The sequence below is a fragment of the Apodemus sylvaticus genome, chromosome 4, assembly GCF_947179515.1.
Source record: "Apodemus sylvaticus chromosome 4, mApoSyl1.1, whole genome shotgun sequence".
Taxonomy (NCBI): Eukaryota; Metazoa; Chordata; class Mammalia; order Rodentia; family Muridae; genus Apodemus; species Apodemus sylvaticus.
Window position 1 is genome coordinate 61,727,740 of NC_067475.1, and position 18,291 is coordinate 61,746,030.

At 46.6% G+C, this 18,291-nt stretch overlaps 1 protein-coding gene across 1 annotated transcript in view; it reads left to right on the forward strand.

The window, feature by feature from the left end:
- Positions 1-18,291, forward strand: part of Vangl1 (VANGL planar cell polarity protein 1) — a 49,254-nt gene that overhangs the window by 17,247 nt on the left and 13,716 nt on the right. The window contains exon 4 of the mRNA XM_052179626.1: positions 3,960-4,567. Coding sequence (XP_052035586.1) covers positions 3,960-4,567 — 608 coding nt within the window. The remainder of the gene's footprint in view (positions 1-3,959; positions 4,568-18,291) is intronic.

An 18,291-nucleotide genomic window follows, 5' to 3' on the forward strand; every position in this document is an offset into this window, starting at 1 on the left:
AGAGGCATTTGTAATCAGATAGGAAGACTGAACTACAGACCCTCCAAGGATACAGGTGCCATTGAGATGTGGGGTTTGTGCAGTAGTTAGCAAATTCCTTTAATGCCGTTGCGTTGCTTGCTTTGGTTCTAGGAAGGCAGATATATGTATGTATGTATGCATGTATGCATGTATGCAGGTACATATGTATGGGATGGAGGATAGATGTGCTCAGTCTTAGGACTGGATCATTCTTAAAAGCTTCACAGGCCAGTTTCCCCCTAGATGCGTCTTCAGGGGTGCCGGTAGCCCACTGTGAGAAGCATTTCCTTCTTTGTATCCTGAGTTCCCTGGGAGGCTTACAGCAGGATGGCTTGATGAGGAAGCCTTTGGAGGCTGTGTGTCTCAGCAGCTCTGTCATCTCCAGTAATTAAACTTTTGTTGTCCCCAGCTTCCGAGCATCTAAGGGATTAGATTGGTTGAATTCAGATCCATTTCCCACCCTTCCTGACCCCTGGGGACCTCAAATGTTAAAGAAGTCTTTGTATAGCCTTACTGTTTTAGACAAAGATGTACATGCGTCCTTAAAACGAGCAGAGATTTAGTTAGCAGTGCACTGGCAGGAAGTTGATACACAGCTGAGTCAGAGCAGTGATATTGCACCACAGAATGTCCACATGATATTAGCAATGCTTGCCTCAGCAGGGATTTATCAGTCGCATGTGTAGAATCCAGCATATGTCTTCTCTGAGACAATTACTGTGAAGCCAACTGTTTTCTATAGTCTGTGAACTCATCTTATATTAAAGCAAGTTGTATGACTTTGTGGTTTGTTTTCTCTTGTTGACGTACTTTTTAAAAAAGACTGACCCAAATTAACACACAGAAAACAAATAGTTCTCAAGGGTATACTTTGATTAATTTTAACAGATGAACCTATATCTCTCAGCACAGAAACCCTCCTTCCTCTTCCTAGTTGATCCGGACCCCTGCTCCCTGCCTCGCCAGGCCGCTGTTTTGATTTCCGTCTCAGTGGATTGGTTTTGCCCATCGTAGTATTGAATATAATTAGAATCATATGAGTTTTTCTCCACTCAGCATGACGATTTTGATATTTATCCATGTTCTATGTGTTTCAACAGTTCAGTCTTTATTATTTTTGCTGACTAGTGTTCCACTGAATTGACCGCAGTTTGATATCTGCTCTGGTGGGTGGACATTTGAGGTGCACACATTCTAACCATGATGGATTAAGCTCTTATGAATGTTTTTATAGGTCTTTTATGGACATTTTCCCATTAACTTTTGATAAAATCTAGGAGTTGAGTTGCTGGTCCGTATAGTTAGATGCATATCTAAATCACTGTGCAAGTGTCAGGCTAGTTTCCTGGTGGCATTAAACCGTCTTAACCATCTATCAGCAGCACCCAAGGGACCTGGCTGCATCTAACCACTGTCTATGGTCATTTCTCTCATGCTCTGTGATACTTCTGATTTCCTCAGTTGATGGTCTCCATGTCCTTAGGTTGAAATCTTTACTACCCACTCTTAGCATTACTTGTGCCTTCATAAATTAAAAAAAATTAATAATAAAACAGTATTTCTTTTCCTGGGTCTTTTAAAAATTAAATGTTTTTATTAATTATTTTAGAATTTCATACATGCATAGAATATATTTTTATCCTATTCACTCCCCCTAATGTTTCTCCCAGACCCGCCCACATCTTCTCACCTGCTCTCAATTAGATGTCCAATCCTAAGCACTTACCTGGTCCAATCTATGTATTGGTCTGAGTCACCCACTGGATTATTGTCGACCTGCCATGGGCCAAACCTTTAAAGAAAACCAAACTGACTCTCCATCCCCCAGAATGCATGCACTGTGGTTAGCTCCTCAGTTAGGCGTGGGGACCCTTGAGAGCTTCCCACGCCACGCTGGATTGTTACCTGAGTTATTTTTGTGCAGACAGCCACAGCTGCTGTGAATTCGTGAGCACAGCATCCTATTGTGTCGCAAAGATACTCTTGTTCCTGGCTCCTCCCTGAATTCTGGCCCTTACAAGCTTTCATCCCCTCTCTGCAGTGGTCCCTGGCCCTCATGCAGAAGGGGTGTGGTACAAGATGCCCCACTTGTGACTGACTCCCTTTTCCTTTTAATCTAACAAGTTCTGAATTTCTGTGTTAGTGGCCACCTACTTCACAGAGAAACCTTTCTAGCGAGATCTGAGAGCTACACTAACCTATAGGTAGAGAGATAGAGTGACTGTTTGGCAAGAATAATGGTATTGGGATACCACTGAGATCTGTGAGCTCCCCTGCCATGGATTCTTGGCCAGATAGATGTTTAGTACTGGGTATGTTTCCTCCTGTGAAGCAGGCTTTAAATACAGGCAGAAAGCATTGGTTACCGTCGTAACGTTCACGCCACTATTGCAGCCCTGGCCATCTCTTCCTGGTCATCTCTACTGGTCATTGTTGTAGCTCAGAGAGTTCACAGTGAGAAAGATGACTTATGTCTCTCCCCCTGTACCATGGAAACTAGCCAGCAGAGAGGGAGATTCCTCTGAAGTACACACTTGATTCTCCATCTTCTATGACCAGAGACTGTGATGTTCAGCAGTAAGGTCTTACTATTAAGTTCTGGTGGACATATCCAGCACTGGGCTTTTTATTTGGTAACCTGAGCCCTCTGGAAGGAACTTTATGCCTTGTGTAGGGTGATTACAATTAAATTCTTTTATATGAGTATAGGTATATGTGAAGTTTATAAAATAGTAGTTATCCCTTCCCCAAACTCTTCTTCCCACTTAAATTTCCCTTCCAGCTCCTCTTTCCCCTGTGTCCTACAATCCTCTCCCTTTAAGACCTTTGTTCCTCCCCTCCGCCAGTGGACCCCTCCCTAGCTCCCCAGGTTCTACTGCTACTCCAAACTAAGGGCACAAATCCAAAGATTGACTGCTAGGGTCCACATGTGCGTGAGTGGTTTGTTTGGTTATGAGTGATCCTTGTTCTCACTTTATCTGTGAACTGACACCCTGTCTATCATAAGCCAATGTCCTCATTCCAACACTTTGCTCTATATGGGACTATTTTTCCTAGTTGAATCAGACACAGAGAGCTCGCATGGCTTCTGCTGCACCCTGGCTCTGTTGTGCTCTGAGATGGAGACCTAGTTTCCAGTGAAACAGCAGAAGCTTGTGACAGCCTAGCAACAGGGTCTGTTGAATGAACAGAACAAGTGCCCACACCAGCAACTGCCTAGAAGCGTTAAAGAAGAAAGTTATGAAGCTAAAGATAGAATAATCCCGATATTCCTATGCCCTCATTCAGTTTATTATGAAAACTTGTTTTAGAAAGAATTTTTGAGCACTTCACACATAGAGTTTTGAATTTTTTTTTTTTTAGTCAGTGAGAAATGATGTCAAAGAATACTTAATGCTGTTCCTTACTGAAGTGAGTCCTATAAATGTCATACAGAAATTTAGGTAATGTGTTTCAGCAGTGGGTAAGTTTGCCCGCCGTGTGCTAGGAATTCTTGCTTTATGCTCTCTGCTCTGTGGAGCTACTGGAGGGTCTAGATTTGGGCTTTGTAAGCCTAGATCTTAGCATGGGAGGGGTTTACTTCGGAAAGGGTGGCTGTTCTCCTGTAGTGGAGTCACCACAGCTCAGTCTAAAAACTGCTAGTCATGACAGAGCAGAAAGGCCCAGACCCTGAGGGCTTCTCAGAACTTTTCAATTTGAGCGATGACAACAGATCATAGTAATGAAATCTCTCTAAAACAAATTAAAAGGTTAAATTGTGCTTTCTGGGTTCAAAGGGCAAACATAAAGTTCAGAAATTTCAATGAAAATAGCTATAGTTAAAAATGTCCCTGTATTAAAAGCTGATTCCATGTACATTTCCAAGAAAGTTGGGTAACTGAATATTTTATTTTGTTGTGGCTTTTATACATCACCCTCCTTGTCTTCTCTGTCATCAGGATGACAACTGGGGAGAGACCACCACGGCCATCACAGGCACCTCAGAGCACAGTATATCCCAAGAGGACATTGCCAGGATTAGCAAGGACATGGAGGACAGTGTGGGGCTGGATTGCAAGCGCTATCTGGGCCTCACCATCGCCTCGTTCCTCGGACTGCTCGTCTTCCTCACCCCCATTGCCTTCATCCTGCTACCCCAGATCCTGTGGAGGGAGGAGCTGAAACCCTGTGGCGCCATCTGTGAGGGACTTCTCATTTCCGTCTCGTTCAAACTGCTTATCCTGCTCATCGGAACCTGGGCACTTTTCTTCCGCAAGCAAAGAGCGGATGTGCCGCGGGTGCTTGTGTTCCGAGCTCTGTTATTGGTCCTTATCTTTCTTTTTGTGGTTTCTTATTGGCTTTTTTATGGGGTCCGCATCTTGGACTCTCGGGACCAAAATTACAAGGACATCGTGCAATACGCGGTCTCTCTTGTGGACGCGCTGCTTTTCATCCACTACCTTGCGATCGTCCTGCTGGAGCTGAGGCAGCTGCAACCCATGTTCACACTGCAGGTGGTCCGCTCTACCGACGGAGAGTCCCGCTTCTACAGCTTGGGACACTTGAGGTAAGGGACGTGCACAAAGGAATCAGCAGAAAGGATGACCAATACCTCTAGAAGATGAGTGGTTATTAGTCGGCAGGGGTAAGATGAAGTCCTAGAGGCAGAAGCTAAGACTGGAGCCTGACCCTTCTCTGGTTTTAGTAGGGGCTGTGTGAGCTGTAGGGTGGCCATGCCTTTCCGGTGGGGCTCTCAGCTAGGTTCAGGGTTTTGCTGGACTCACCCTCTACCTCGATGGCAATTCCCAAAGACAGAGGCAATGACGGCTACCTACCTTGACTGTGAACTTAGTTTAGGGATAATGGATGAGGTGACTAGTACTTCCATTCTGTCCAAAATGATGCTGTAGCCAAGTTTTGGAACCATCCTAATTGTCTACCAGAAGATGAAGGGATTAAAAAAAGTGATATAGTATATATATATGTGTGTGTATGTATGTATGCATGTATGTATGTATACATATATATGTAATAGCATTTTATTTAGCTATAAAAAATAATGTAAGTGGACAGAATTGATGTGATCATGTTAAACAAAGTAAGCTAGACCTACAAGACAGGTAATCACATTTTCTCTCATGCAGAACCTAGGTTTTATATGTATATGCACATGCATACACACACACATATGATGCACACACATTAAAATAGCAGGAGATTTATTTAGGAAAGGGGAATGGAAATGCAGGATGGGAAGAGATCTAGGGAAGGGTCGTGGGTGTTATGACTTAGTGAATATAGTTAAGCACATGATGTTTTTCAAAAACATCTTTATGAAACATATCACAACAAGTATACATTACACTCCTGAACTCAGTGTTCAAAAATATAATGTCGTTTTTCAAGATGGTGCATCTAGTTTACTTTGGTGCCTCACTGGGATTGGTAGCTTCTCTTTCTTGTTTCCTCTCTTAGAGACTGCCTGATTTGGTCAGGCAATTATGTACTCGCCCTAGTGACTTACAGGCTCTAGTCAGTGTTGGTGGCTAAACCTTTAATCGCAGCATCAGGAGGCTGAGGTAGGCAGATCTCTGAGTTCAAGGCCAGCTTTGTCTACAGAATGAGTTCTAGGCTTGCGAGGGTTACACAGAGAAACTTGTCTCAAAAAAAAGTCAGACTCCAGCTACAGACTACAAATGTCTAAGGTCTGAGTGTTTCAAAAATGTTTGTGTAATATGAGAAAGGTTAAAACTCATATCTGTGCATAATTAGTGCATTATTGCATGGTTAATATGGTTTGTTTTATAACTGTAAAACCTTGTGTCATCCTATTAATCCCAGTGTTATGGATGAAGAGTTGGGCTAGAGGGTGTAAGTAATTTACACTGCAGACCATGCGTGCCCAGCTTCAGTTGGTATCCCTTGAATGCCATGCGGCTAGGCTGAATGAATGATCCAGGTGTGACAGCTCTCCCTCCCTCTGTGCCGTATCCTACTCTTCCGTCTGTTCCCTTCCATGTATTTCGAGATCCCTGATGGTATCACAAGCTGTGTCTTACTCCACCTGGCATCCTTGGTGCCTGGCATGGGGTACAACCCACAGTTCTGCCATGCGGTTCCTGGGTGATTGACCCACTGTGGTGGCTTGGATGAGAATAGGCCCCATAGGCTCATGTATTGAATGTGTGGTCCCCAGTTGGTGGAAGTGTTTGGGAAGGGTTAGGAGGTGTGGCTTTGTTGGAGGAGTATATCCATGAGGATTGGGCTTTGAGGTTTCCATCCATTTCCATTGATTCGTTATTTCCAATTATCTCTCTCTTCTTTCTGCCTCTGCCTGAGAGATGTAAGCTCCCAGTTGCATGTTTCTTGCCATGATAGTCATGGCTATGGGCTCTACATCTCGGAAACTCTAAGCCCCCAAATTAAATGTTGTTGTTGGGTTTTGCTTTGTTTTTGTTTTTCTCATAAATTGTCTTGGTCATGGTATTTCTTTACAGCAATAGAAAAATAAGTCACCTTGAATGTCTGGCTTCAGAGTTTCCCTGTCCTGAGCAGTAAATGCTGTTGTGTCACATGGCAAAGCAGCCAGGCCTGGTGAGGACACCTCAGCAGCCACCAGAATAAGTGGCTTTGTCATTGTTCTAGCCACTGTCCAGAGAGGTGGCCCAACTCCATTGCCCAGCCAGTGTCCTGTTGACATACACGTTCACCCCATATCCTCTGGTCCAGCTCATACTGCCTGAGGCCAGGCTGGTGTAGTGTTGGAGGCTGCTGTCACCATGACTGATTCCCAGGGGAGTTTCTTTGAATTAGTGTGCCATGCAGGATAAGCTGGTTTCTAATCCCTCATGTATGCCAGTAAAATTGTGGAAGCCGGGAAGTCACTGGGGTATTGAAACCTTAGAGAACTTTCTCCCCAGTCTTTATACCAGAGGAGACCCCTCCCCGTACCCCCACCCCAGTGATCTCTCACAGAGCCCAAGCCCAGACTTTTTCTGGGGCTCCCAGGCACTTGGAGAGACTGGCATATGAAGCCTGTTGGCAAACAGCCCAGCTCGGAGGCAGGTTTTGTTGTCATCGATGCTGTGCAGACAGAGCCGTGGGCTCGAAGCAGGTGAGTAGCATTTGTGACTGTGGCAGTCACCGACTGTGAGCGAGACCAGCTGCAGCTCTGTGTCCAGGCCTTGCTCCTGAGTAGTGTCCTTCCCAATTGCACTGAGAAGGATAATGTCTTCCTCACCTTAGGTCAATGCAGACTGATGAGACGGATAGACCCTTCTGGGCTCTCACCCTTCTCTAAAACAGGTTGATCTCACCCCCACGTGAGACCTGGGTGCAGATGGAAGGAATGGACCCAACAGCCCCTGCAAAGTAGGAAAAGAATCCCTGTCCGCTATGCGGGTCAGGGCCAGAACTGGGTGGGAGAAGCCAGTCTGCTCCGGGCCTGCTGGCCTGCTGCAAAAGCAGTCACCTCAGGTCCCAGGAAAACTGCAAGTGACATTTCTAACAGGCTTGGAGGGGAGTATTTGAAAGGAATTTCTTCCCTGGCTAGTCATTCTCCCTCCTTTTATCGGCTCCGGTGTGACCCTTACAGTGTGACCCTTACCTGGTGATTCTGGATTCTGAGGTGGGAGGAAAGGTGTCCTGTCTCTCCTTGGGCAGCGCTAGATAACCTGTGACAACCAGGGTGAGGGAGCAGAAGCAGGCACCCCCCCACCCCCACCCTGTGCAGGTTGCATCACCTGTGGGCTAAATCCGGTCCAAGCCCAGCTGTGGTGGGGTAGAAATATAACTTCTAAGCCCTTTTGTAAATTGTTAAAGCAGGAGGGAAGGGGAGACAGGAAGGACAAAGCAAGCTGCAGACATCAGAATAGCAGGGCTTCAGCAGACCCAACCGCTTCCCCTTTATGCCGAGCCTTGGCTGCTGAGTGACCTATTGCGCTTTGGTGTGGAGTGCTGGAGAGTTCTTTCTTCCCATTTTCAAAGGAGGTTTTCCTGAATGATCTGAGCTATTTTTGAGAGTTTTCAAAAGAATGCCTACTCTTTAGGTTCATAAAAAAAAAAAAAAAGGCTTCTTGTTAGCACTTGGAAAAGGCCCTTGCTGTGGCTTCCTTTGTGGACAGGAATCATTTGGGGTTTATTTGAAAATCTGCAGAAATGGTAGAGTATTGTTGCAGACTGTGAAATTCCATAAATAGATGTAAGGTGTGCCCTTGCCTTTCACTGATGCCTTAGGAGTTGTGAGGGCTGTTAATTTACCCCACCTCTGGGGGTCAGGACAGCTGGGACAGCAGCTGACATCTTTTCCAGCTGAGCATAGGTTAAGGGACCTGTTCGCAGATGGCAGCAGGTACAGTTCATGCCCACCTTCCACCTCCAGCCTCCATGGCTCCCGGGGGGGGGGGGTGTCTCAGCCCAGGAACACCCCACTTGTCACATTTTCTCAGTGATTTGCTTTATTTTCTTTAACTTTACTGGAAATATACTTTTTAACTGACTGTATAAGAGGAGAAACCCAGATGAATATGGAAAACATCTTAGAATGGCATTTAATAATGGCACTATTTTCTGTGATTTGAAATCTTTGAAGTGCTGGGTGGTGGTGGCGCACGCCTGTAATCCCAGCACTTGGGAGACAGAGGCAGGCGGCTTTCTGAGTTCGAGGCCAGCCTGGTCTACAGAGTGAGTTCCAGGACAGCCAGGGCTACACAGAGAAACCCTGTCTCAAAAAAAAAAAAAAAAAAAAAAAAAAAAAGACAGAAAATGGGACAATTAAAAAAAAAAAAAAGAAATCTTAGAAGCAAAACCCAGCAACTATCGGAGCAGACGCTAATGCAGCTGGCAGGGAACAGCTTCACAGCCGTCTCCCAGCAGAGCTCGGGTGCCCTCTTGCTTGGAACACAGAACTCAGTCTTCAGGACAATCCTGTGGGGTGGGCACTGGCTTCTTCTCTGCTTGATGAGGAAACAGGGGCGCAGAGGGTTCAGGAAGTTCTGTAAGGCTCCATGGCATTTGTAATTGTGAGAGACAGAGCTTGAGCCTTGATGGTGTGGTTCCAGAATGATCTTAACCTCATATCGTACCGGCCCCTAACAGAGGGTTTATGTCCACATTTGCATCAGCAGGTACCAGCTTGTCTGTATGTTACATTCATCTGGCTCTTTCTTCATAGCTGGGTGGACAGGAGGCAGGTGTCAGGTGGCAGTGATGGCTGGCTTACTCTCTCGGGTCCCTTAGCTCCACCAGTTCTTTAATTCCACCAGTTGGCTAAGGCTGGTCCTTGGGACTGCAGCAGTGGCTTTGAGGCCCTCTGATCAACCCTTTTCTACCTTCTCTAGTTTCCTCCCTTCAAAGATGTCTTTGACCTAGTGCTGTGTAATATCTAGTCTAAAACACAGCGGCTTAAAACAACCATCATTTTACATCAAATAATTCTGCAGCATGGGTTAGGCTCTGCTGGGCGGGTCTTCTATAAGCCTACTTGAGTCCCTGTGTAATGCATACACGGTGAGACAACCTGACTCAGCTTTGGTCCTTTGCTTCATATCCTGAGATACTCTCCATTCCCACACGGACTCATTGCTCCTGCATCAGTATCTAGATGTCAGTGGCAGCTTGAGGCTTCGAAGGATGCTCAAGTAGTTCTCAGGCCCCACAAGCCCAGGCCTGGAGTCAGCCCAGCAACACTTCTGCTGTGTTCATTCTCCGTTAAAGCAAGCCCAGATCTGAAGGGTGTATGTTGGCTCTCAGTTTGAGCATGTCCTCAGTCACAGAGAGAAAGTCATGGCAGCCAGAGCTTGAGGTGGTCACATTGCATCCCTGGTTAGGAGGCAGAGAGTTATGAAGGCTGGTACTCAGCATACTTCCTCCTCTTTATTCAGCCCAGACCCCCTGCCGAGGGGATGTCACCGCCCACAGTTACAGTGAATCTTCCTACTCCTAATTAACTCACTCTAGGTATTCTCTCATAGGTATGCTCAGAGGCTAACTTAATCTAAATAATCTCTTACAGGCTTATGGCTTAGGCGCTTGTAGATCAGTGATTCTCAACCTGTGGGTCTCAATCCCTTGATCACAGGGGTCACATGTCAGATATTTTGCATATCAGCTATTTATATTATGATTCAGAACCACAAAATTATAGTTATAAAGTAGCAACAAAATAATGTTATGGCGGGGGGGGGGGGGTCAGTACAACATGAGGAGCTGTATAAAAGGGTCACAGCCTTAGGGAGATTGAGAACCACTGTCCAGGATCCCTCGGGCGCCTCAGTCCTGGTCTGCTTACCTTTATTTTACATATAGTTCTGACATTTAATGTCTATATCTTAAAGGACCAGAACTATGTTACAAACGGGGACAAAGTGCTGTTATGGGGTTGTGCAGGAATATTAATTCCTTGCTTATCATCAGCCACAGGAAGAAAAAAAGCATTGTGGTAAATATTGGGGGTGGGAATTGGGGGTTTCTAACCCACTTAGATCATTTAGTTTCCAAAAACTCAAAGCCTTTATATTTATAATAAGCCTTAAAAGCACAGATACCATCCCTCTATTTTGCCCACATCCCAGTCAATAACCCCAAGATATCACTTGCCATGTTCTGCCTGGGCCACTCCTGCTCTACCACGCCAGCCCTCGTGCGCTCACTATCCACCTACCTGGTGGCATCTTATTTCTTCTCTTCTCTGCTCTTCTTCCTGTAGTCTTTGCCTCAGACCCCAAGCCCAGGACCCGAAGCCTCACCTACCTCACTTCTGCGCAGCCACAGGCTGTAGGCATCTTTATTCAACCAATACTTTGAAATTAAGGAGCAAGGTTACATGACATCTCTTGGATATGTGAGGATCTCCTCATTGGGCACAACCACATCTTGTGGGGGGCAGTATTTAGCATTGCAATACATAGCAATAAACTAAATCACAACAGAAAAGGAACCCACAAATGTCCACGCAACTCACAGCACTGTGGGTTTTAACTGTTGTTGTTGTTTTAATCTTCATTCAATAAGGCTATGAGAATCTTATGACCTGACATTGGATGCGAACCCCTTCTTCACAGGGTTGGTAGCTAATCACAGAACCTTCTATACTTGAAAAGAAATGACCCCGGGAATATCTTTTTAAACCATAGGTATTGTGATTTACCTATGTGTGCTTGATTATGTGCAGTTGCTGAACAGCTTTGTTGAAGACATTTTTATGTTCCTTCTTCCACATTCATGGTGAAGCCCTCATCCCAGTGTGGTTATATTTGGAAATGGGCTGCTAAAGAAATAACTGGACTTACTTGAAGTCATAGGCTACGAATCTAGTCTGATAGGATTGGTGCCCTTGCACACAGACACCAAAGAGCCACACATACACAAACCGTGCGAGAGACTGCCCAGGCAGCCATCTGAAAACCACAATAGGAGGTCCCATAAGAACCAAATTGGCATTGATCTTGGGCTTTCGGCTCTCAGAACTGTAAGAGAACAATTTATGCTGTGTAATCTACCCAGATTCATGTATGTTGTCATAGCCCAAATTAAGATAGGGATATCATCAGTACTAGAAATTTTTACCCTAAAGACCAGGAATCCACGTGGTCAATAAGCACAGTTTGCCCCTAATGAAACAAGCTGGTCTTGTCCTCTGGGTGGCTCACCCACACATCTCCAGGCATGAAGAGGGGATTTTTCTTTCCCCGGTTATTCTATGATAAAACAAGGACAGAGGAGTCTCCCAACAGTTAGCTTACTCCAGCATCTGGGAAGTCTTAGGTCCCTGACTCTGACTTCAGAGGTACCCCAGCTGGTCTTCAGGCTGCAGATCTGGCTCTGCTGTGGGGCTGGCCCCCGGCTTCCCCTCCCATACTGGAAACTAACACCAATGGTCTTGGGAGGCTGCGGAGGGCCCAGAGCCATTGGCCGTGACACCGAGGAATGTTTTTAAATGCTTACTGGAGTTTTTGGTTCGTGCTATTAATTATCGTGGCTTCGTATATAAACTGTTATTTTTAGACATGGGTGTTTTCATTTGTAACTACTTTCCAATAACGGTATTTTACCAGTCCCCATACCCACTCCGTTAAAATGCAGTGAATAAAAATGAATGCAAGCTTAAGACCGGAGGCTGAAGGGTTTATTCAGGCCGTAGGAGAATTTCAAGGCAAGCTCTCCGCTGCCGTTTGTGGTTTGGTGCTGTGGTACCTCTTAAAAGTGGCTTTAATGAGAGTGTAAGTTTCTGGACACTGAAGCACTGTGTTTATCCAGCTGCTCTCTGCCAGCCTCCACAGCTGGGCCGGCTTGCTGGGCATGGTGTCCGCCCCGCCTGCAGCCTCATGCTGAGGCCAGAGGACTCGCCTCTCACAGGGTACAGTGCACTATGGAAGGGAAGGTGCTTTCCACTCCCTTGGAGAGTGTGTGTGTGTGTGTGTGTGTGCAGAGGGCCTCCTACGGGCCTCCTACGGGCTGTGCTTGTATATGCTTTCCTAGAGCCATGCTGATGAGGAAGGCCTTCCTCGGGACCTTGTTTGTATGGAAGCCATACTGGTATTTCCCTAAGTCTTTGTTGGAATGAACAGCCTCCCTGGTACCCATGCTAGCATACACAGCCTACCTGGAGGCCATGCTAGCATACACAGCCTACCTGGTACCCATGCTAGCATACACAGCCTACCTGGAGGCCATGCTAGCATACACAGCCTACTTGGAGGCCTTGCTAGCATACACAGCCTACCTGGTACCCATGCTAGCATACACAGCCTACCTGGTACCCATGCTAGCATACACAGCCTACCTGGAGGCCATGCTAGCATACACAGCCTACCTGGTACCCATGCTAGTATATACAGCCTACCTGGGGGCCATGCTAGTATATACAGCCTACCTGGAGGCCATGCTAGCATACACAGCCTACCTGGAGGCCATGCTAGCATACACAGCTTACCTGGAGGCCTTGCTGACATAGAGAACCTTCCTCAGGGTGGGTTGTGTATAAACACCGAGGACCCTGTTGATGAAGGTAGCTGTCCAAAAGAGAACCAGCTGTGCTCCCAGAGCAGGTGGCATGCCTTTCCCTCAAGGGCTCATGGGGGTTGGTCCCACACTCCAGCTCCTGTCCATAAATACAGGCGTGATTATGCTGTTGCAACAGTGACAAGCGGAAAGTGATGATGGGGCGTCCTTCTGACTCATTGGATGGCATTCAGCTCTGCTCCAGGTATAGCTTCCCCTGCCCTGTCTTTGTGATCAGAGATCCCATTGGGTAGCTGTTAACCTCTGGAGCCCAGGCTTATCACCTGCGGTCCCATCTTTCCCAAAGCTAGCAGTGCTGATGTCGAGGAAGGCGAGGCAGGGAAGAGAAGGCCAGCAGAGCCTGTGTGTGTGTGTGTGTGTGTGTGTGTGTGTGTGTGTGTGTGTGTGTTTGTGTTTGTGTGTTTGTGTCTGCCTCCAGGCGTTCCTAGCCTCTGTCTAAAGAGATGTTTTCAAACACACTAGGCAGGCGCTTCTTTGATCCTTAGGCCTCTGGTGTTTATCTTTGTGTGATTCACCACGGTAATGTGTGAAAGGAAGAAAGGCCAGTTCCCAGTTAGGGATTGTGGCCAGACAGGGAGGCGACAGCAAGGTGGGGTTCTGTAGTACAGCCTGAAGCAGAGCTGCAGCCCTCTGGGGAGCTGGTGGCAGGGCCATGGCTTTTGCCTATAGGAATGGGTCTCCTGGGTACCCAGTGGGAGAGGGCTCCTGCATCCCTGGCTCTGGCTGTGACTCATCAGACTCAGAAGGAAAATGTCTGTCAGCGCCAGCAGCACGCTCAGGGCCCTGCACAGGGTCGTGCATAGTGGCCAAGGAGCGTCACACCCATGGCGGCTTTGTGTGGTTCCTCTCCTGAGACCAGAAGCAGGTTTCACCTACTGTGGTTACGCTCACAGAATGAAACCGGGTGTCTGCCAGGGCTTCATTTTCACTAGAAACCTAAAATGGGGACAGTAAGAACATGGGGACGTACTCGAGGTGTCCCCGGGCCTGCACTGTGGAGACCCTTCCTTCCATGGTGGCAGAAGTCTTGGCTGCCTGCCATCAGGATCCCAGGCTTGCTGTCTGCCCGCTCTCCCTGCACTCCTCATAGGGATATGCTGTGAGTCCGATTTTGAGCTGCCAGGCACGAATCACCGGGGAATCCAGGTAGTGATGGCCTGGCGCTTTCTGCAGCCATGCCAGGCAGCCAGAGCCATTCATCTGCTTGCTTCCTCACGTGGTGGTGTGCCCCGTGTGTGGGTCAAGATCACAGGCAGTCTGCACACCAGAAGTGTGTCACAAGATGCTTTGTCCTAGGTAGTTCACCCTGGGTTAGTAACCATAAGCCAATTCCAGTTTCTGCCCCTTCTGTTCTCTTGAGATCCAAGGTTGCTTGTTCCCTGTTATCTGTATAGGACTTGATCAAACTACCTTCCCAAGTACAAACATCCTAATGAAAAGGCAGAAGATCTGGAGATGTGAACACATTTTATGCCTGGCATAGGCAGCAGTACTTGGAGGGCAGGGTAGACTAATTATGTTTGCTTCTCTGGGACTCACACAAACGCTGCTGCGTGTGGCCCCAGCTGTGTTGTGCTCCTAGTCCGGGACAGTGATGTCTGTACCTGCAGAGTGACTTGGCTCTCACTGATACTGCTGGGGAGAATACGCTGTTGGCTGAATGGGAGGCAATGATGGTTGTATTAAGTACTCACCTGGTTGCTGCCGGCAGATACCTAGCAAAAGCACCATTAGGAAGACAGGCTTTTCTAGAAGTTTGGCCCAGGTCTTCCTTCTAGCCTCATGCTCCCAGAAATAAGACTCAGACTCAAAAATATATTTATGAATAACTTGGCCATATTGCTAGTTTTTTTTTCCTTCTTAGATCATCATTAAAATAACCCATTTATTTTAACCTCTATTCTGCCACGTGGCTGGTCACAAGTGCTCAGGTTTCATGCATCTGCTGGTCACATCTTCCTGGGGAATCTCCCTCCTGGCACACGATTCTTCCTGCCTCCCGGATTTTCCACCTTGTATTTCCTGCCTAAGCCATAGGCCACAGGCTTCTTCATGGACAGGCGATGTGTCCATACCACACACAAGCTATCCTCTCTCCAGTGATGAACACAGACCTGCTTCTGCCGCCGCCACTGCAGATAGTTCAGAACAGTGGTTAACAACATTCCTCCTCACACTGCTTCCTACACTTGGAATTTTTGGAGTCCAGTGTCCACAGAATGGGACCAACCTGTCAAGACTCAGCCCAGACACTTAGCATTCTCTGTTTTGTAGACCTCAGTTAACCCCCACCCCCACCATCATCCTTTCCCCTCTCCTCCCCTCCCATCCCCTCCCATCCCCTTCCCTTTATTTGTTTCTACCCCTGTGTGAATCTTTTAAGCATTCTCATCCTTTGGGTGGTTGTCACCACCTATTGGGGGAGTGAACATCCTTCTTGTCTGGAATGCCACAGGTGTTCAGTGTTTGCAGTTGTTGTGCTGGGGGTGTGGCAGCTGGTTATTTCTCCTTTTCTGAACCTTTTCTGGACGTCAATGGAGTTGGCTCAAAGGATAATGACTACATACTAAAAGGAAGTCTTTTCAGATTTTATTGTGATGAGAAACTGTTTGGTGCTTCATCTGTCAGCACATGCCAAGGTAATCGGAATAATGTCCTGGCACTGATGTGGAGCAGTTACATGTAGGAAAGATGCTCACGTTTCTCACTTGTGGAGAAAGCTGTTTTGTTGATAGAGTGCTAATGTATGGATCCAGTTTATATTGGAAAAGGCTGAAACTTAAGAGGGTCTTACCTGTTTGGCTATGTTCTCTCCCTTTGGAGAGGAGTTGAGGATGTAAGGGCTTTAACCTGGATAAATCCTAGAGACCAGTGCTAATTTCTGAATTCAGTCATATGTACAGGTTTGGTTGCAAAAGGCACAGTCAAGGGGAGATAAAATAAACAGTAAACAAAGGAATGTGTGTGGAGCTGCACATGTATGTGTGTGATCCCATATATTTGTATGGAAGTGCACATATATGTTTGTATGGAGGAGCACATGTATGTGTGAGCCCGTATATGGGTGTGGAAGTGCACATATCTGTATGGAAGTGCACTTGTATGTTTGAGGAGGTGCACATGTATATGTGTGTGAACTCATGGATATGTGTAGAGGTGCACTTGTATGTGTGTGGAAGTTCACATGTATGTGTGTGTGAGCCCATGGATGTGTGTATGGAGGTGCATCTGTATGTTTGTGGAGGTTCATATGTATATGTGTGTGAGCCCATGGATGTGTGTATGGAGGTGCACTTGTAAGTGTGTGGAGGTTCACATGTATGTGTATGTGAGCCTATGTGTGTGTGGAAGTGGACATGTATGTGTGTGGAGGTGCACATGTGTATGCAGAGGTGCACATGTGTGTGTGAGAGAGTGCATACTTTTAGTCCCTCTTTCTGCAACCTAGACAGGTTAAAAAAGAGATGGTTTATGGACAAAGTGTTTCCTCTAAGTATGAGATATTTTCATAAGGACAGGGACATGACTCCAGAGGAAGCAGTAAGGACCAATAGCAGAAGTTAAAAATTATTTTGGCATAGTGGAAAAATGATCTTTTCAGAGACTGGGGTACTCTCAAAGGAATGGATTTGGATTTCTTTGATTCTTGAGACTCTGGCAGAACACAGAGATCACTTCTATTTCTAGAATTCTGAGAGAGTGTTGTTCAACCTTCTATTGCTGAAGCAAAATGCCTGAGATGACCAATTTTTAAGGAGGAAAGATTAATTGGGCTCACAATTCCAGTTTTGTTGGTTTGTTGGTTTTGCATACGCTCACTCAGCCCCAGCGCTTTGACCATGCAGCGAGGTAGAGCGATGTGGGGAACAAAAGCCCAGCAAAGCCGTTCAACTCAGGGCAGCCAGGAAGCACAGAGAGCCACAGGTGACCCCAAGGTCCCCTGCAAGAGCACACCCCAGTGACCTGACCTCCTTCGGGGAGCGTTGACCTCCTCAGGGCTTCACTGCTTCCTCACAGCTCCTCAGGCCGACAACTGAGCCTTTAGCATGTAGTGTTTGTGGGGAACATGAGAGATACAAAGCATAATAAGTCATATGTATAAGTGGATATTGATCCTGCTTTTGTGCCCAGGAATGGCATCCCCTATTATAGAATGCTTGGGGCCCATTATCATAATATGATACAATTTTGAATAATGCTTTATGGATTATAAACACAGTCACTGGCAAGATCTCAGCTGATGTTCTCAACAACCATGCCAGGCAGTTGGTTTTCTCTCTATATCACAGTCCATGAGGAAACAAGGTTCTAAAAAGTAACAGAATGGCAAGATCAGGTCTGGAATCCAGACTTCCTGCTTCTTGGGCCAAGGCTTTCTCCATCTGTGGGTCATGGCCACCTCCCAATCAAGTGTATTGGATTGTCAAGAGGCTGAGAGTTGTCAAGGAATGCTATGGCCTATGGTCCTATGGTCCTTATCTCCAGGGAAAGCTATTTGGAGAGATCTGCATTGGCCCAATTTCAAAGGCAGTTCCTCTTGGGGAGAGAGATCTGCCCAGGTGCACACGGGGGTGGGGGGCAGATCAGCCTCCTAGCACACACATGGACATAGAAACCCACGGCCATGGTGGTATCAGTCATGAGGCATGTGCCTTAGGCTGGGCCTTTTAAATTATATTACCTTAGAAAATCTTGCCAAGCCTAAACCAACCAACCAAGTCAGAGTGTGGAAGGCAGAAGCAAAGGCCCCACTGTCCAACCTTTTCCCCGGCCTAAATGCCAGTTAATGTGAACTCTCAGAAAGTCAGAGTCCAGAATTCGCTCACTAGCCATGAAGCTTCGGGAACAGCTCTCAGAAACCGATGCCAGCCGTAGCCAGCACTCCATATAGTTGAACCTCAGGGTGTCTCACTGGAATGTCTAACTACACTGACCTGATAGGTTCATTTCATTGAGCTCTCAGTGATATACCTCATACATGTGTGTTTGGAGCCCACGAACATGGCGGGCCAAGTGTTGTGGACTAGTAGTCCCATCCTATTCAAGAAAAAAAAATGAATGAAATTTGAAGAAGTGAATAATTTAAAATAAAATGTTCTCTGTCTCCCCCCTTCCCCTCTCTCCCCCCCTTCCCCTCCTCTTCCCCTCCCTCATCCTCTCCCTCTCCAAAGGCTGGAGTTGTCTGGGGTATGGGGTCTTATCAACAAAATTGTTTCATAGATTGGGAAATTGGAATAGTTGAATTATGATTTGTTTGATTATTGGATTTGG